This window comes from Gobius niger (assembly GCF_951799975.1).
Source record: "Gobius niger genome assembly, chromosome: 5".
Lineage (NCBI taxonomy): Eukaryota > Metazoa > Chordata > Actinopteri > Gobiiformes > Gobiidae > Gobius > Gobius niger.
This window is the reverse complement of record NC_136856.1, coordinates 13,281,360-13,301,872: the sequence shown is the minus strand read 5'-3', so window position 1 is coordinate 13,301,872 and position 20,513 is coordinate 13,281,360. Positions and strand designations below refer to the sequence as shown.

The window sequence follows — 20,513 nt, the reverse complement described above, 5'->3', positions numbered from 1 at the left end:
TCCACACAAACATTTATATGGGCTGTTAATTAACTCTCCATATGTCTCTCAAATACTACTCGTTAAATGAATGCAGCACTTTATTGACCTACCTAATTGATATTCCTTTAACACCCATATATAATATATTGGTGTGATGTATAATATATACAAATGTAAATAGTGCTTTGATCCTGTTATACAGAGTGTGCATTAGATCATGCAGCTCTCCGAGATAGCAGTGAGCAAACTAATGAATTAAACATCAGTAAGATCTACCTGGAGTGGTTACTTTAGTCAGAACATCAGTATCGTGCCTTGTAACTCTTCTGTTGATGCATTTGTGGATGAAATTGTTTTTATTGGGGGCAAAGTGAGCTCCATAAAAAAAAGTGAAAGAGGCACTCATGCACGTTTGTTTCCCACAAAGCCGACGGCACTGTCTCGTGGGGCTGCCTCGTTCCCCAGAGTTGTCCCAGGCTGGGCTGCGATGCGTGTCCTCTCCCACTAGGACCCCGACGTTTTCTCTCACAGCCGAGCGGCAGAGGGAGGAGCGAGGAGAGGAAGCCAACACAACACACAAAATTCCATCTGTTCGGGGTTGGACGGCTTTTTTTTTTTTTTTTTTTTTTTTTTTTTGCCTAGAGAGAGCAGCTTTGTATCCAATTTGTGCCTCTCGCCAACTGTGTCCCCAAGTCCCTCATGGGGCCGATAGTTGAGGAGCTTTACAGTGGGTCGGGGCAGAGTTGGAGCGACCCACGCCGTGTGCCTCCAAAGCGGTGTGTGGATGAATGTGTAATGTCAGGACACAAACCAGAAGCCTGATATTATATCGGCTGCTTATCAGGATGCATTTTTTATATTTAGTCATTCGTTCTCTGTGCAGTTCATTCTTCCTCCTAGGTGAAAAGACGTGTGCAAATGAAAAGAGCATGCCATGTTTGTAAGGCTGTCCAGTGTTCTTCAAGAATCTATTTTCCTTCCTCCTCTCACACAGCCCTTCAAAGCGACTTTAAAAGGCATTATATTCAGCTGATGCTTATAACTAAAAAGCCAAAAGCTTTTATACTGTATGTATCTATTATGAAGCATGCATCAGAAGAGTCTTGGATCTTCTTAAAAGCTTGTTAAGGAGAGGCACTCAATGGGCTAATGAAATGGCGCTTGTTCAGAAAGGAACATGTCTTCTCCGTAGCAGGGCTGCGCTTGTGTGCTGTGTCTGCTTTCTGGACACACAGCCACTACTCACATGTATTTGTGCCATGTCCATGAAATATTCCTGTCATCGTGGCGTCCCTGGGTGTGAGTGAAAAGCAAGCGTCCAAAACAAACATGTCTCCGTGTTGAGGAGGTGGTGTTGCATTTTGAATGAGGCTGCAGCAGATCAGAACAGTGACTGATCTTTCCACTTTCCCTCCGCAGGGGGAAAGGCCCGCTAAAGAATACTTCTGATGTCATCAGCGCTGCCAAGAAAATCGCAGAGGCAGGATCCAGGATGGACAAGTTGGGCCGCACCATCGCAGATAATGTAAGTCCCCACTGAACCCAGGGACCTTGTGCAGACCACAGGGTTCACATGACCTCAGTACATAATGTAGCCATCATGGTGGGCTATTTGAAGTATGAATAATACTCTACAGTAACTTCACATGTGTATTTGTAAGTACTTTATATATTTTGATAATTTTCAATATTTATAAAGTAATCATTTGTGAGCGCACAAATAATTTAGCGTGAATGATTCGTAGGCCATGAATATGTGAAGACATTCGGCTTCCAGCCAGGTGTTTGGCTCATCTGCTGGACACTGGGATGGTGTGCAGCATTAAAACACATACAGCATCGAGCAACAAAACTCTACTCTACCTTCACTTTTTTCACTATCATACTGGTGCCTGTTAAGCATATGATTAATAGTGTGCTGCAGTGATTTTGTCTATCATTTTGACCAACAGGGTCATCAAAAATGTGTCATGAGCTGTTTTAACTTCATTAATCTCTCATTTGCATGTTAGGTGTTAAAAGTTATACTATACCTATTATTTATGTTGCAGGATGAATGGAGCCAAGCTAAACATGAAAATGTGTTAAAATGTCTCAAATGAGGACGCCTTATTCAGAGCAATATCTTTTCATCAATATTATTATTTTTATTCTTCACTATTACACATGCAAATTGGAGCTTATTATTTGAATTTCCTCAATTTTGACTTAATGTTTGAGAAACACGGCGGGCAAACCGTTCGCCGCGCACAAGGCAATATTCAGCAGTTCCCATCGTGCGTCATTCTGGTATTGATTGCCGGTCTTATCTCATCTAATCCAACATAAAAGAATGACTACCTTCTTCTAATCTGCAAGGACAGTAAAACGCATGCCGTATCTAAATGAATTAGAGCTTATCCTCTTATATGAAACACCCATTCCCAGTATAGCATTGTCTTGAGCATATATTTGCTCCTTCATGGGAAACTGCAGAGACTTCATGTCAGTTCAGCTTTCCCAATATCTAACTTGTTTTATTCATAACTAATCCCACTTACCCATGTTAACCACTTTTTCCGCACATGAAACGTCTCCTCCACACATCCCTCCTTTCCTGACTCCATCATCTTTGCCTTGCATCCTGCACTCCAGAGAATGACATAGGAAACATGCATTCAATTATCCATAGCTCCATATTTCACTTAAATACTAGCAGTGTGTGCCTCCGCGGTACGAGACGGTGTGCATGATTTATCCCCCAACTTGTGCATGTGCCATCCCTGAGCCAGCTGTGACTTATCGTCTCTCTGTGCGGCGTGTACTGCGTAGTTTGTTTTTTGAATCATGAAAGAGTTGTGTGAGAGGTGTGCAGCGAGACGTGCTTGTCAGATTGAGGTCTTGTCTGCTTGTGATGTGGCTTGTCTCTGTGTTTGATGCGAAAAAAAGTAGTGGCTTTAGATTTATATTTTGATAGGATTTGCGCCATTGTCAGACACTTATTTAAGCTCTGCTGGCACCTAAGGGTGTGTTGGCAGTCCGTGAAAACAGCGTAAAGTGATGACTAGGCCCAAAGCTGACTTGAATTAAAGCTTTGTGTTCACACTTTTAACAGTGCATTTTGACTAATTGGTAATAATTAGTATTTTGTCTCTATTAGCCTCTTATTTGCCTGCTTTAGGCCGTGCCTTCCCAAAACTAGCAATTGGTAGACAAAGAGTGAAGGGGCTGTTTGGGATTTGAATCTGGAAGAGCTGGTTGGCTCGCTCAAAAAGGCCTGGCATCCACTTTGCATCCATTTTCAGAACATCACAAAACACTAACTCAGACTTTGACAGTAACGTAGCCCCTCTCTTTCTCTTTTCTGGCTGTAATTTACAAATATATCATTATAAACAGATATTGAGATTAAGGCTGCAACGACGCGTCGACGTCGTCGATTACGTAAATACGTCGACGCCGTTTTTGTGCCTCGACGCGTCGCTTGTTTACATTTCACTTCCAGCGTGGCTGCGTGTAATGCAAACGCTGCGACCGAGGGGGGAAAAGCACGGCAAAAGTCGTCAAAAGTGTGGGAGTATTTCCAGAAACGGCCTAATAATGTTGTTGTTTGCACACTGTGTCGAGCGGAAATGTCATATCACAGCAGCACAACTAACCTGGCTAACGCCAGACTGCTGTGTGCGCTCCAATCATTTCGAACTGCAATATCACTTGTGATTTTAGTCTGGCGTTAGCCAAGCTACAGCACAACGGCTATGAACGAACATGTGAAACGAAAACACCCGCGGCTGCAAGGGCCCCGTATCTCAGTCAAACTACGGTGTTGTTTCACTGATTATTCAACGCGTTGTTACGGGGACAGGCTCTGACAGCGCGCACGCACTCTCCGCCTACTTTGCCGCATATAAAACCAAAACGGAGCAGTCTGCTGAAGTGAATGAGCAGGAGAGACCGACCGCCTGCCCCGTCTCTCCCAACACGCGAGTAGGCTACTTCTCCGCTCGTGTCCCGCTCGGCTGTCTGTCTCCCGGTTCTCGCTTCGCCTCATGCTGCCCTCATGCGCGGCTGCATCCCGTCCCCGTGTCCCGGGCGCTGTTCTCATGTTTTCTCTGCGCGGACTCGGGGCATCGGCCACACACTCATTTAAACTCTCTTGTTGTTGTGTCTAGCGGAGAATCAGGACAGTAGTTTGATGGACAGACGAGAGTAAAGCCGTGTCCGTGGCCTTTTTGTCTCAAAGAGGAGTTGAATCCACATGGTTCTCACGAGCACAGTAACTTACAGTAACTCTGGTTCTCTGAATGTGCACAGTCTATAACGAATTGGGCGACTCACAGGCTAATTCTCAGTGGTCAGACAGAAATAACCGTCAGGTGCAGGTTTCAGTTAGTTTTAAATCAGCGGTTCCCAAACTGTGGGTCAGGGACCAGAAGTGAGAGAATGGGCCCATTTGCCATTTACTATTTTACAAAGTGGGGAAAATAGACTAGTAGTAAATAAATATATAAAAGCCATGCCATTTGGACACATCAATGTTTTTTTCTTCATTTTAAATGAAAAATAATCGGTAACATGAAAAATAATCGATAGATTAATCGATTAATCGAAAAAATAATCGATAGATTAATCGATAGAAAAATAATCGTTAGTTGCAGCCTTAATTGAGATGAATAGTTTGTTTTGAAGATGGACAAGAGTTTTTTGAGCGCATCCCAATATTGCAGTTTCATTACAGTTGTATCATTTTTGTTAGAAGCCAACATTATATTGGTCTATGTGACTTTGGCATTTCATTTAGATGGTATCTACCAAACAGATGTTCCATATTCAACATAAATCAGGTATCATTAAATGGGAACTCATCAAAAAAATGTACATTCATACTATATCCATTTACTGCTAAACCAGCATTGAGTAAATTAATCAAGGTCGTATTGTCTGTCTTAGATTCAAGATTAGAAGCTATGGACCAGACTTTTCACGTGTGATTTTCTAATGACAAAATGTGTCAGAAAATATTCTTGCCGCACTGAGAGATATGCCTTCAAAATGATTGCGTTTTAGGCTAACACATGCAGGAACTACCTTCATTTAGCTGAAGCAGTCTCCACATACAGTCTGACAATGAGCAGCTGGTCACCAAGTGCCCCGTTCAGCTGATATATTATTTAAGGTGCCTTCAGATCTTCAGTATTACAGGCGTGTGCCTACCTCGCTCCAGAAGTCTTACCTGCACTGACCTAATTGCATCTGAATTGGAAATGGTCCTTTGTGGAAACGGGCTTTTCTCCGCCTCAGTGGCTTTTTGAAGATGCTCATTCACTTCAGTGAAAACAGCGTTCTCCCCCACAGTAAACAGATGTGTGGCTGTGCAGGAGTGTGGCTCTGTGTGCCTGCAGACACTTTATAAAGACTGGCCTCAATCTTCCATCCGCACGTGTGTAAGGTCTGTTTGCTCCACTGTCCCACTCTATTTGTAGGTACTCGTTTGTCTGCGCACTATTAGGGGATTTTGGGGATTGAAGCACTCAGAGTATGAATAAATGAAGAGCTTTGGCTGTTGGAGCACAAGTCTTTGCCCAGAGTAAGGACCCCTCCAGCCTGTGTGAACTCATCCAGCTGTCCCCCCTCAGCCTCTTCTGTCTCTGCACACACCAAAACACCAGAGGATCGCGCGACATTCGCCCGGGACGTGGCAGCCAGCGGCACCAGGGCCTGGTGTGGGTGGAGGAGGGGAGGGCAGGGGAGAGAAGTGAGCAGGGTGAAGGATGGAGCGATAAGAAGAGGGGCAGAGGAACCTCCTGAGAGATGAATCCATTACGTGCACTTCGCCTTTTAATTAGCGCCATAATTGCCAGGTGGCGCCTTTTTAAAATCATTTATTTATGTGGTTTATATTTAGGGCTCCACTGTAACAAAGCAGGAGGTGCCGTGGGCCACTCTTGGCACTGCCCTGGCTCTTATGGAGGGTCTGCATATTCCAGCAGAAATATTTAAGTGAATCACCATCAAGATGTTCGCACTCTGACACAGTGGTATGAGCAGAGGCGATGCTGGGACTCCTCATTAACCCAGGCATATTAATCACTCGTGCTGCGTGCCTCGGGCTCGCAGGACCTGCAGCCTTTCTCCTTCATATAAAACACATTGGCAGATGGTCCCAGTCTGATGGTACAACATCACAGCACTGCTTCTTTTGTAGACATTTGTATCTACATAATATTTCCATCAGGAATATGCAGGGGGACAATGTGGGGTTTGGGCATTCTGAACACCGTTAAATACGTGTAATGGAGCCTCATTAAAGTTTGAAGAACTATATGTAATGCAGAGATGAGCTGCAGGATTTAGGTCAGGACTGTACAAAGGTCTGCACTGCAGTTTATTAACAATTTATGACCTCCTCTGCAGGGAACCTTATGAGAATTCCATCTGGGCGCACTGGTAAACAAATAATGCTATGTAATTGAGATTTATAATGCAAATGTGTTAGCCACTGTGTAGCCCATAAATTTCCGCTGTCTCCAGGGCTCACCACATAAACAGGGGAGCGTGCACATGCCATCACGTGCACGCATGCTTGCATATTTAAAAAAAAAAAAAAAGAGGCATGTGCTCGCCATGTGCGTGCAGTGTGAGCTTTATTCTCATGATGTATACTGACACACATAGTGTACTTTTCCAATTTGCATTCAATCAGGGCAGATTTATGGTGATCCGTGGGCTGTGTGGCTGGTCAGTCTAATCCCGGCACCGGCCCTAGACGCTTTACAGCAGACAGGGTTGTAAATTACCTACTGCAGTGTAGAGGCAAAATCACCAGAGGAAACCACAAATTCTCAGCTCAGCAGTTCAAGGGTCAGCCCTCGGTCCACCACGGTCCGGTCCGAGTAAGCGATCACATGTTCACGTCCCTCACAGCATCAATCAGCCTCCACTATTGTTTTGTTATGCCATATTTTATACACTCTGACAAAGTTGAGCGTACAACCGGGGTTTAGTCGCATGAAAAATGGCCGGGGAGCATGAATCAGCGTTTCTTAAAACAGAGGAGTGTCCAACCGTGAAAGGAAAGAAGGATGGTTTCTAAATACATTTCAGGTTCACCATTTCATGCCAGGAAAGGATCTCTGTATTATCCAGTCAATTGCGATTAATTGAAACTGTTAACCCAGTTTGATTGGAGGCAGTTTACGAGTCACTGCCTTTATTTTTTAAAATTCCCAACACACTGCTAACACTGTTGTTTTAGACTTACACAATCATTGAAAAGCATCAAAGACTTGTATGCGTTTAGCAGCCAATGTCAATGTTCCTGGACGGTCTTAAACAAAATCTTAACTTTTTTAAATATACAGTACAACGCACAAAGCAATATCCTTCTCTATCTAAATATGTGCACATTTAATCACAAAACCTCACAGAAAAAAAAAACACATTTGGATAGTTTCCCGAAGATTGTACCGCACTAGTTTCACACACTTTTATTTATTTATTTTTTACCATTGCCATGCTGCAGGACTGTCACGGCAATTATGCAGTTGGAAATTAGGGTTAGTCTGTGCAAAGTCAAACCACGAATGTCAAACGTGCCCCGCAGTAAAAATGACTGTGGCCGTCTCGTGTAATGCAGCTGCGGTTTGAGTCTTGCTTACAGGTGCTACAGTGCGGCTCTGACTGACAGGTGCAAGGCGGACATTAAAAATTGATGAGTGCCGTTTAATTGGTCCCTGTGGTTAGCTCTAAAGTGAGCCTTTTTGGCTCGCCCCCAGCTCAGATTTCCCCGTCGTTTTCCACTATGTCAAAAACCCCTTCAAATATTAACGCTACACTGAGGTGGGTACGCGTCGACAAAACTGTAGCACTTTTATTTAAAAGTTTATGGCGCTCTGGATTATTTTGTCAATCTGTTGTTAAACCAGGGAGAAGTGAAGGGATTTATTTTTAAGTAGTGACAAAAGGGAATGTCCTAGAAAATCCCAGTAAAGTTATATTTTGTACAATGACAAAGCTTTTCTACACCCACCAAGAAGTCAGCAAAAACAATAACTAATAAATGACATTACATAACATCATTTTACTCAAGTAGAAGTAAGAAATGGTGGTTGAGTGACTTCTAAAAATAACAAAGACGATGACTTTGCTGTTATAGTGTGATACTGTATATCTAGAGCTATTTAAGATGGATGAGTCTGACTTGGTTTAAGCCCAAGATGACACTGTAAAGTTTCCCAGATCTCATTTGCACTGAATTCCCCATGGCAAAAGAAAAAGAGCCGGTTGTGAGGCCACAAATTAAAACATGCCTATTGAAGTGGGTTCTGTTCCTCTCACAGCCGCTGTCAAAGCGCTCTAAATGGAGGTTTCATTGTGTTGTTTTGTCTGCCTTTGTCTCTGAACGGCAGCGCGAAAACAAATTGGCTTGTCACTTCGGTGGGAAAACGAATGATTAGTAGGTCTGAGTCACAGTTATGGATCTACTTAGAAAATTAGACCGTTTTCCTTTTGCATTTTCAACATACACTCTCAGCCTAATTTATAGCATTTTGGGTCGTTTTGTCTTGCTGTTCTGAGTTTAAAATGGTTATACGGTGATGCAGCAGTTGGAGCCTGTGCTTCACGGCAAGAAAGTGTATCATTAAAAACATGTACAGTAGGGTACCCTCAAGTGCCAGGACTACCCTGAAAGATTCTGAAATATCAAAGGTCACATACATATAAGTTAAAAAACAAAACAAATTATTAATATTTAGGTTTCTTTAATGCTTAATCTTTTGAATCATTTTGTATTCAGGGCAAGTTTACCTGGTGTCAAAGGATTTGTGTGGGTGCTTATTGCTTAAGCCCCACAGCACTCACGGGATCAGGCTGAAAATAATAAACATTTATATAGTTTTCCTTGATTATACTCTTTCCTCTTCCAGGTACTATTATTTTGTCCTTTGTTGATGGTCACCTTTAGAAAATAGGGATAAGGACTGCACAGTATCTACAAAGGCGGTTTTCACATTGGTTTTCACACAGGTAAATTGGATATTGGCACCAAGAGCATATCATATCAGAGCATCGCTCTTGAACAATACAGTTTTTGTTGGGTTTTTCGGCGTTGCGCCGGTGGTTACTGGCAGCAGCCCGTGTGAATGCGGTGTGTCAGTAAATATTGGAAATTGGCATTTCCTCGAGGTGATACGTCCAGAAAGGTCAGAGCTAGGCGGCTCAGCTCTGTCTGCTGCTTATAATGGGATTCAGTGGAACTGGGTGGCATTTGTTCTGCAATAATGGGACCTAGCTGGCCCATCATCACTTATATAATGTATAATGCAGTGGTGTGCTGGGACCACATTTCAGCCCGAGACTTTTATTATTTAGACCGGCCCTTTTCATAGTCTGATCAGAGGGTAAACATCTTTCGAGGAGCACTAAACTTCAGACGTTCTGAGATCGCACTTGATCCAGCCACACGCATAATCTGCATCTCCACAGTCAGCAGGCCGAGTGATACAAAATAACCATCTCCTTTTTATCCACTTTTTACACATGGGTTAAGATAGATGGATTCTTTATCGTTCCACAGACTGTCAACATTCAACAACCTTAACATTCAACACAAAAAGGTGCACAGACAACAAAAATAACATTCAGCAAGGTATGACAAATTAATTGCTAATGCTAATGTGTTGCTAATGCTCACAGCATTCTTCCATGCCTGCATGAGCACATTATGTGTCCCAGAGGATATTAATGTCTTATTACTTACAAGGAATAGGTGTCCTTGGTCTGTTTTGCTTTGCTTTGTTTTTGTTTTTGGTTTGTTTTTGTTTATTTTTTTAGCACATGAAGGATCAAGGACTCCACTTGCAATCCATTTAGCTGAAAATTAAATCTCTTCAAACTATTCGAGTTAAAGTTTTGTGATAATACACTCCTTTAATCTAATAACATGTGAAAAATAACAGAGATCTGTCCAACACTGATAATAACTCGGGTGCTTCTATCCGGGTCCAGCATGTTCCAGTCTCTTCCGTGCACGGCTAATGTATTCACGTGTGCTGGCAGGGGTTCCTGAGTGCAGCTGAGTATGGGCACAAGTGATGCTTTCACAGTGGTCTGCTCTGAGCCGCCTCAATACTTCCCCGTGCCCTCATTAGTATGGACTACTGCGCTTGGGCACTATCTCTCCTGCCTTTTTCTATTGTATTTATTTATAATGCACACCCAGTCTCCAAGCTGCACTGTTACTTACTCAAAAATGCCACACATTGAAGGAGAACGATCCTATCCGGCGTCTGCTTTCACTGCTGCTCTACCCTGTAGGGTTTCCCCCCGTTATTTACTGCTCCATGCTGGTCCCCTCAGGCGCGCTCACCCTTCATCCCCTACCCCGCATCTCAAACTACTTTTCTGATTCTGGTTACAGCACCCTTTTTATTTTTCTCCCCAAAAATCCTTGTCCAGACTCCACACCAGTCTCTCCCTCCTTTTATTTAATGAAAGCAGCCTCCAACTCTTTTACTTTTTGGATAATGTTCCTCAATAAATGAACTTGTGCAACCCATTCATCTTTTATTAATCAGAAGCCCCTCAAAGTAGCCTTTTTGCATTACAAGTGTTTTTGCTCTAGTGGTACATAATTCAATAGCCATCTGTATTTTAGTAGTTTGCAATTCTCTCTAAATGCTTAGTTAAGACTCAAGTATTCCAGTCATGCAATATGGACATTGCAAGATTAGATGATCCTTTCAAACTATAAAAATGAAACGGTAAACTTGATAACTTATTTTCTCAGCAGTCACATTAATATTTAAAACAGCATTTCTACAGTCTACATTTGCAGTTTGGGTGTCTAAGCCCACAAGTGTTTCATGCAGGAGTTTAGTATCTTGGTGATGGGTTTGAAACGATCCATATTGTTTGCGTGGATTCCTTTCTGGTTCTTATTGGTTGCTAAAAGCCCCTGCTCTCCGGCGCTGCACAGTGCTGCTCCGGCCAGCTCCTTCTCTGAACAGACCATCAATTAAAAGATTGGCTGCCATTACCTCTGCTTCACCTTTTCCCCGCACTCAGAATTAACAGCTGCCGAAGGACTCGTCCTTTAGACAGCGCTGCACCAGCAAAACCTGCACTTTTACGCTTTTTTCCCCCCTTTTTAGCTGGCCCCCCTCACGGGCGCCCCAGCGTATTTGATTGGTTCAGGTGGTTAAGTTGGGAGTTGTTGAGTGAATAAGCTCGTCGGGGTGTTTACTCCTAATTGGATGAGTGGCAGATAAAGAGTATCGTGGCATAATTAGTGTCCAAGCAGGGGGCTGTTTAGAAAACCCTGGAAAGGGATTGGAAATAGTTTTTCCAACTGGAGCCAGCTCTGCATTTAAGTTGACATTTGCGATGGTTGCCAACGCTAAATGAGATGCACTTGGGGGCGGCCCTGCACCTGCAGCTTCTAAATGTTTTTATGGTGAATTCAGTTCCTTGAACATGCTTCATGCTTTATTGCTCTTGTGTATTTTAATTATTCCTTGAATACAATATTTGTAGACAATTTGTAGGGAAAAAAACAATGTTGTTGCACAAATGAGTTGCATGTGACATTGCATACATTTGGGCTGCATAATATATGGACACATTATTTTAATATGTGGTGACATCAGTATTGTATGGAAGGCCGTTTCCGCCATGTTAAAAAATAAAAGCCCAACAGGAAGTCGAAATTACGGGATTTAAAGACAATTCTGTGTTTTAAACACACAGTTTCACGTTTGAATCTCAAATTACGATTGTTAAACTCTGAGTTTAAATCTCGAAAATTCAAGTTTTAACTGTGGAGCTTGATCCAGGAAGCGCTGACGGAGCTGAAAATAAAGCGTAGCCGTATCTTGCCTGAAAAACAACTGTTATTTTGGGGCAAACTAGTCCCTCTTTGCCACTGTCATGTCCTGTGGATCTTTAACTATACCCTTATGGTCTCCCCAGTATTTAAGCCAGCCCAGACGCTTGAAAAAAGGGGCGAATCCAGTGGACAATGGCTAATCTAGGTTACCCCGGTATCCGCTGCCCCCCTTGTACCGACGTCTAGGATCACGGATCGAAATTCCGAGTTTAAATCTCGAAATTCTGAGTTTTAAAACTCGTCATTTCTCGTCACAAGATTCAAACTCAGAATTTCGAGTTTAAACTCTGACATTAAGTCTCGTAATTTCGACGTCCTGTTGGTCTTTTATTTTTTTACATGGCGGAAACGAGCTTCCGTAATATTGCAAGAGGCTGCAATATATTGCAAAATCAATGAAGTCTTCCATTTTACAGACATTTACACATTTTTTAGTTTCACATTTTCACCATGCGTTTTTAATTCTTCTTTTGGGACAGTTTTCTGAGAAACAAATTGGTAGCGATTTCAGTTTAAGTTAAATTGAACATATTGTGGCAGACAGTTACAGTATGTTTTGTTTTTATCTTCTCATGCTGCCCTACATGTGATCATCATACCACCTCTAACCGCGTGACCTTCAAATTCATCCATTTCATTTGCGCTCTGCTTTTTCCCTCTTGCTTCTTGTTTTGCAAAAACTCCCACCGGAGTAACTGATTGACAGTCAAATCCCAATAAAATTGACATCCATGGCCATCTTGAGCGCTCTTAACCCGGCAAAGATGAGTGATCGATCTGGAAGCTCGTGGGCGTGTGTTTGTCATTTTGGCTGTGAGCACGTCCCTAATGTGGGTGTCTCCCTCACCTGTCAGGCCGCTCCTAACTCATCTTGATAAAGTGCACTATCATTGTGACTGTAGCGTCGCATAAATATTCAGATTGAGTGGTGCCAGAAAATGAACAAAGTGACGAAACTTGATTCATCGTCAACTCTGCCTCGGTTAGGGCTCAAAAAACACAAGATGCGGTGGTTACATGCTCATGGATTACGCATATCCGCACACTGTTTACTTATTGTGCAAAGTGCTGTAGAAAACCAAGGGAGATTTGCTAAATACTGAAGCTATTTTTCATATTTTAGAACAGATCAAGAAAAGGCCAAGAACAATGATGCTGTTTGATTCCAATATTTGTGTTCCTGTTTTTGAAATAAACAGAAAAATGTACTCTATACAGAAGTATTGAAACACATAATAACTGTGTAGGCCCATTGATTAATACCATGTTTTTATCACAGCCACATAATACCTTTGCAGTAGAGTCTACGCCCTCCAGAATGGTTCCCTTTTTTTTTTGGAATTGTGTATATTTGCATCTCCACGCCGCAGTCTTGTACTCGCCTCTCACTGCCTCCTCTTTTCTGTTGCAGTGCCCAGACTCCACTTGTAAACAGGACCTGTTGGCCTACCTGCAGCGCATCGCCCTCTACTGCCACCAGCTCAACATCTGCAGCAAAGTCAAAGCCGAGGTCCAGAACTTGGGAGGAGAGCTGGTCGTCTCCGGAGTAAGTCCCCATCATCTTTGTGCCTCTCGATTTAGTTTGATGAAGCAACAGTAAGACTAAATAAATAAAGAGTTCAGTGGGCACAGTCTCCCATCATCAATACAAGATCTTGGTGAAAACGCGAGGCAACACTGGATGTTTTGACATTGCAGAAGCTTATTGCAGCAATGCCACAGCTGTAATCAGGGCTGAGGTGTCGCATCGTGGCAGCAGTGGAATCCAGTGCGCACAGAGAACAGGCTTTTGTTTTTGTTTTCCTCATCTATGTGAAGCTGTCCTAGAGTATCCTCAAAAGCTTAATGTTTTCATTATATAGAACCTTTAAACCTCTTAACCCCCGCCTTAACCCTGCGCTTTTTCTTCAGTTCAACTTTACCCAAATCTAAAAGCTTCTCGATTGGAACTATGCCAATGTAACTCCTCATTTGAAAACTACAAACGGATCTTTTTCCTTGTGGTGTTGCTGTTTTTGTCACATTTTTGTAACTCTCTTGTTGCTTTTTTGTCACTCTTTTGTTTCTTTTTTTCACTCTTGTTTCTTTTTTTGTCACTCTTTTGTTTCTTTTTTGTCACTCTTTTGTTTCTTTTTTCACTCTTGTTTCTTTTTTTGTCACTCTTTTGTTTCTTTTTTTTGTCACTCTTTTGTTTCTTTTTTCACTCTTGTTTCTTTTTTGTCACTCTTTTGTTTTTGTCACTCTTGTTTCTTTTTTGTCACTCTTTTGTTTTTGTCACTCTTGTTTCTTTTTTGTCACTCTTTTGTTTCTTTGTCACTCTTTTGTTTCTTTTTTCGCTCTTGTTTCTTTTTTGTCACTCTTTTGTTTCTTTTTTGTCACTCTTTTGTTGCTTTTTTCACTCTTGTTTCTTTTTTTGTCACACTTTTGTTTCTTTTTTCACTCTTGTTTCTTTTTTGTCACTCTTTTGTTTCTTTTTTCACTCTTGTTTCTTTTTTGTCACTCTTTTGTTTCTTTGTCACTCTTGTTTCTTTTTTCGCTCTTGTTTCTTTTTTGTCACTCTTTTGTTTCTTTTTTGTCACTCTTGTTTCTTTTTTCACTCTTTCTTTTTTTGCCACTCTTTTGTTTCTTTTTTGTCACTCTTGTTTCTTTTTTGTCACTCTTTTGTTTCTTTTTTGTCACTCTTGTTTCTTTTTTCACTTTCTTTTTTTGCCACTCTTTTGTTTCTTTTTTGTCACTCTTGTTTCTTTTTTCGCTCTTGTTTCTTTTTTGTCACTCTTTTGTTTCTTTTTTGTCACTCTTGTTTCTTTTTTCACTCTTTCTTTTTTTGCCACTCTTTTGTTTCTTTTTTGTCACTCTTGTTTCTTTTTTCACTCTTGTTTCTTTTTTTGTCACTCTTTTGTTTCTTTTTCCACTCTTGTTTCTTTTTTGTCACTCTTTTGTTTCTTTGTCACTCTTTTGTTTCTTTTTTCGCTCTTGTTTTTTTTTGTCACTCTTTTGGTTCTTTTTTGTCACACTTTTGTTTATTTTTTTGTCACTCTTGTTTATTTTTTTGTCATTCTTGTTTCTTTGTCACTCTTTTGTCACTCTTTTGTTGCGGTTTCTTCACCTTTTCATCACTTTTTTTTTGTCAAATTTTGGTCACTCTTATCATGCTTGTCATGTTTTTGTTGCTTTTTCCCATTACTTTTTCGTCAACTTTTCATAAAATTCTTTTTATCACTTTTTTTGTCTCGTTTTTGTCGCCGTTTTTGATGCTTTTTTTCTAGAAGCTTTTAGATGTGGGATTTGCCAAACTGGAGAAAATGTGGTTCATGTGTGGGGAGGGGGAGGGGCTTAACTGGTCAAGACCAAAGACTGAACGGGTTCTGAAATGGTCATAAACGACGGTGTGAACTTCTTCGCTCTGCGTTATGGAAGGCGGTAAAGATCTTAATACACTCCGGGCTCCTGTTTTAATTTGAAAACAAAGCGGCCGCATTAATTTACAGTGAACTCTCGGCTGGATACTTCTCGTTTTCCAAATGGGGGAGATTAATCTGAATAAGTGCATTGCCTACGTTTTTATTATAGTCCTATTATCTGTTGTTTTGTCGATAAATTAAAAATACTGAGCCCTAATAGCGCGGGGCTGTTAGCGGCGATAAGTCAGCGATTCACACTGCGCTGCGCAATTAGAGCTTTATGTTTATGTACAGTGAAGAGATAACGGGAATAATCGTGCTCTTTGTGCTAGAAACAATCGCATAAATGTGCAGATAAACTTCCATAAGTCCATTGTATTGTATTCATTAATCCTTATTGGTTACATTAGCTAATCTCTGCTGGACAATGCAACTTTATATTGTGGACTGGCTGTACTTTTGCGTATCTCCCACTCGGTTGCGGCTACTGCCTGGGAGGCTATTAAACACTGCAGCTTAAATTAGAGTGACCTTTTTCAATATTCCTCAAATCACCTTTGTTTGCCTGCCAGACTCTGAAGGCTAGTTATACGGTTGCAGCCCTTCACGCCTCGGTTGGATATTAAACTATGAATCTCCCAACAAAACATAAATAGTGTCCTTTGCCAAAGTCTGTTATGCTTGGTCAGGTTGTTGCTTGCTTTATTACTTTAGCAGTTTGCAAAATATCTCAAAGGGGAGTGGTCCGTTTTTTTTATGACATTTCTCGACCTAAGCCAAGAGGAAATTGAGTTTTTGATCTGGCACAACGTCCCGAAATATTTAAGTTCTGTTCTACGTCCAAGTTGTATTTACAAATTAGCAGGTTAGCACATTGTCTTGATTCTTTTTCTAGCATTATCTCCAAATGTTATAGAACAGGATCGGTGTAATGTATAGCTCAGTTTTATCCACAATGTCGGCTAATATCTGTCAGGAAACCTTTATTATTGTGATATGTCTGATATGGAAACTGTGGTCCCCATGGTAGCAGTGAACTTCAAAACTTAGCTTTAGAATAGACCTGTTTTGAAGTATTTTTGCCAAAAGGCCTTCAATGTAATTAAAAAGCATTAAATTGGATTCAAACTGGCCTTAAATCTAAATTCATAGGAAGATTATGACATTGCTCAACAATTTTTACTGGATAACTTCATTGGAAATACCAAACTTATGGGTTAAAACATATTCAGTTGCAGCTTTGGGTCAAAAGTTTCCTGTTTAGTCCAATTCTCTTTCCTCTGTTTGATGAAATGTCTGCAACATGAAATATGCTTTTCGCCCATGTATTTGGCCGTTAAAATGGCTTTAAAAAGTATTCAATTTGACTTCCTTCAGCTAACTGGGATCAAGCCCTGCTATTGATCCCAGTTACTCTGTATAATAAATGATTTACCATATTAAGAATTCAAACAGTTTATATGAATATTTATTTGCATAACGATGGAATCAGAGGTCAATAGAGTTGCCAAACACAAAATCTCACTTCCTGGATATTTGAATTCAAAGCAGTACTAAGTAACTTGTTTACCTTTTAATAAATCCTTTTTGTAGTCCCTCTGGGGGTAATACAAGTGTTACTGGGATGATTGGGAGGTCTTTCGTATCCCCCTGGTGTCTCTGGCCAGAAAATCACAATTGTTTACAGCCAAGTTTGAGTGAAAAAAATGTATCTCCATTGTGTAATTGGGTTGTGGCACAATGTACAATATCCTTCTCTCCCTTTGTCTTTTATATCAGCGTAGTATTTACTCTCACGAACAATAACTGAGTTAAAAAAAACAGATCATGCTACGACACCTGCAGTGGCCCTTATGGCCTCTAGAAGCATTAGTTAAAAGGGGGATAAAATACTTTCCAGATTTAAGGTACAAGAAACAGAAACTTGATGTTTTTCATATATAGACATGAAGCTTTTGTCCAAAAAATCAAACATCCTTTACAGTATAGGCCTCTGAGTGATATCTTTAATTAACAGCATTTATACTTTAATAGGGCAACAAGTCTTCTACCTTCAACACGATTGTACAGTATGTTTTTTTATAACGACCTGTGTATCTGTCTCGTCCCTTTTAGTTGGACAGCGCCATGTCGCTGATCCAAGCCGCCAAGAACCTGATGAACGCCGTGGTGTCGACCGTGAAGGCCTCGTACGTCGCCTCCTCCAAGTACCAGAAGAACAAAAACATGGAGGCGCTGAACATGCCCGCCGTGTCCTGGAGGATGAAGGCGCCGGAGAAGAAGCCGCTGGTGAAGAGGGAGAAACAAGACGACGGCCAAACCAACCGGGTCAAGAGGTCGTCCCACAAGAAGCACGTCAACCCCGTGCAGGCGCTCAGCGAGTTCAAGGCCATGGATAGCATCTAAGCGTCAACACTACATCCCTGTCATGTTGTATTACACTATAGACGACCAATGATTTTATATTATAGAGATTGAGCTTCTACAAGTGTTTGGATACTGTAAAATGTTTATCAATGTTGCAGACAGCTTGTGCGGCCAATTAAAACGACTCGTCTGTATCTCCCATTTTTGCTGTGACATCTGTTTAGGATGAATAACAACCGGAAAACTTTCATTTCACATTTGTTTTGCTTTTATAGATGGGAAAGCAGATTTATTTTTTTTTCACTTAAAGGAGCCATTTTTATTTTTAGTTAAATTGGCTCTCAGGATTTTTCCACTAATGATCTGAACTATGCAAATTATAACTGGTTTGAAAGAAATAGTTTATATGGATATGCTGGGTTAACTGGTAAGCATATGTGCCTAATGTAATAGTACCGTTTTTTTGTGTAATTCCATGTCGTCGTGTTTCAAAAACCAGCTAGCGTTATTTTTTCAGACTTGTGTTCTTTTAGTCAGTGGGATGGTTGGAGTACTTTGATGTCACCTGAGGCACCAAGCGTCTAAAAACTTGGCAAAGCAGCCCCTAAAATCCTGCGTGGGAAGGGAAAACCCAGTGGGCCAAACAATGCGCGGACCATGCTCCGACAAGCTTCATTAACCAACGATGAGACCAAAACACATCCACGATCTTTAGAATGCTTCCAAATTGAGGGATCAATATGTTTAGTCTCCGCAGCTTCGAGGCGGGTGAGAGAGGGGCAACTTTTCACTCACTTTAAAACTGTTTTCATTGTCCGTTTCGTGTCCTGAAGCTTGAACACTAATCAAGACTTACGTTGTGCACAATCGTTATAAAAAACCCAGGAGCTTGCTGCAGAGCTGGAGCTTTAAAAAAAAATGAGGGTAAAGTATTTCTTTTGGAGTTGGGTTGCAAAATCATGTCGGTGTTGTTGGGAATCCTTGTTTTTGTTGAGCCAGAACAACGAAGCTTGTGATAATTTGACATACGTGTTCTGTCTCTGTTTTTTCCCACTCGTTATTGTTAGATATTTTTTGACCTGTGTTGAGTTTCTGGAGATAACAGACTTGCTGTGGAACATTATTTTATAATTGAAAGCTTTTTAGTGCATACTTTATGTATTGTGCCTGCATTATATCTTAATAAAGTATTTTAAATCTCATCTCTGTTCATATTAACATTTATTTCGCTTCAAGATATAATGGGCTAACAATGACAATACAAACATTTAAAGAAAAATGAGTCATGTTGGAAACAGGCTGGGCCTCCACTCCTCCCAAATGCATTAAAACCCATAAAAGAAAAGACCACTGAACATTCATTTAAAATAAATAGAATCTGAATTGTTTTCTAAGCTCTGGGCCCCCATGTCTGGAGCCAGTGATGTAGACTATGGTCTTTATCGCCTAATTGGTCATAAATATTACAAGTGCCAATACCTAAAAGCTAAGACCATCAGAGTTCTTTTTCTGTGTAGTGTTGCCAGGTATCAGCCTCCTAACTCACCCAAAAATATTTTGAAAATGCCCAAAACCTTCATCCTGACCTGAGAAGACCCTAAACAGACACCGGGAAAAACATGCAATCTCAGAAGCATAGAAAAGCCACCTTGGAGTCAAACTTGAGACCTTGCTTTGAGGCAAGAGGGCTATTGCTGCCTTCATGTGCTCCGGTAAAGATAATCCTTTCCAGTTGTGAAGTGTGAAAATTACTGCTGTAGTGCTTTTGTGTCGTAGCAAAGTGTTTTTGTTTTTTTTATAAACACACAAATACACCGTAAACAAAATTGTGTTCACACCGCCATTGTGGGCCAACCTGACCCGCATGGTTTCAGAGGTTGGGAAAATCGTAGCACCTGGAGGAAACCGGGCTGGCTGCCTTCAGTCTCTTCTGATCCTCTGAAACGGTGCAGTGCCTCTTGGGTTTGTCCTTCTTCCAGAGCGTGGTGTCCTGCACTGGTCATCGCCACCTCATCCTTCCTCTTCCCCCTGCACAGCTCCCCTCGCTCCACAACAGAGGGAAGAGCTTTAGCAGTTAATCTGTTTTATTCTCCATTAGCCAGGACACTAGTACGGATAGAAGGCATGTGTGGCTTAGCTTTGACTCTTGCCCGGGTACCTCCTTGTTTGTCCCTTTTTTGTTCCCTGTAGCGCCTCTTGTGATGCCTCCACTGGGCTGCAGGTTTGGGGGGCTCTTGGTGGCTCTTCATTGTTTCAGAAGAAGACATGTAGGTCTCAAAGGTCAAGAGAGAGGGAGGTTGCTGCCTGTTTAAAGTCTACAAACTACTGCAACTTTGTTTCAGCTTTGATCGAAAAAAAAAAAAGTTTCCTTTTTTACAGGACGATATTAACCTCTTATCCAACACCTTAACTGAACGCATTTTCTCCAGTTCAGCTTTTTCGTTCTTTTGCCGCTATTTTGGCACTTTTTTGTCAAGAAACCTTTAGATTTGGTTAAAGTCAAACTGGAGAAAATGTGCTCAAGGCATAATCAGCTAAAAGGCATACAAACGTCTTATCGCTGATAAGACACAAAAGTCAAAGGTTATCCCTCATCTCGGGAACTCGGGCACAAAATCATCTCGCAGGTTCCCAGTGGAAAATACGAGATGAGGTGGCGTTCATGTGCAATTCTCTACTTGGCAGGTGGTGTTTACCATCATTACGAGACCATGTGAAGGCAGCATTAATGCAGGCCCCAGTGCAGCCTTACACATGAACCCAGTTTGTGTCCCAGTGCTGACGTTGCTCGGCAGCCAAACACCACCAACGCGCTTTGTTTCCTTTTGGTTTTACATTCTACATTTTGTAATTACCCAGAATTTACAAAACTGCACCCTGCGCTCCCAGTCGCATTG

General features: G+C 41.4%; 1 protein-coding gene across 2 annotated transcripts in view; it reads left to right on the top strand.

The window, feature by feature from the left end:
• Positions 1–18,782, top strand: part of ctnna1 (catenin (cadherin-associated protein), alpha 1) — a 60,637-nt gene extending 41,855 nt beyond the window's left edge. For both annotated transcript variants that reach the window (XM_079556432.1, XM_079556433.1), the window contains exons 16-18: positions 1,402–1,507; positions 13,260–13,394; positions 17,365–18,782. In XM_079556432.1, the coding sequence (XP_079412558.1) occupies positions 1,402–1,507; positions 13,260–13,394; positions 17,365–17,655 (532 nt within the window). In that variant the 3' untranslated portion in view covers positions 17,656–18,782. The remainder of the gene's footprint in view (positions 1–1,401; positions 1,508–13,259; positions 13,395–17,364) is intronic.
• The last annotated feature ends 1,731 nt before the right edge of the window (positions 18,783–20,513 follow it).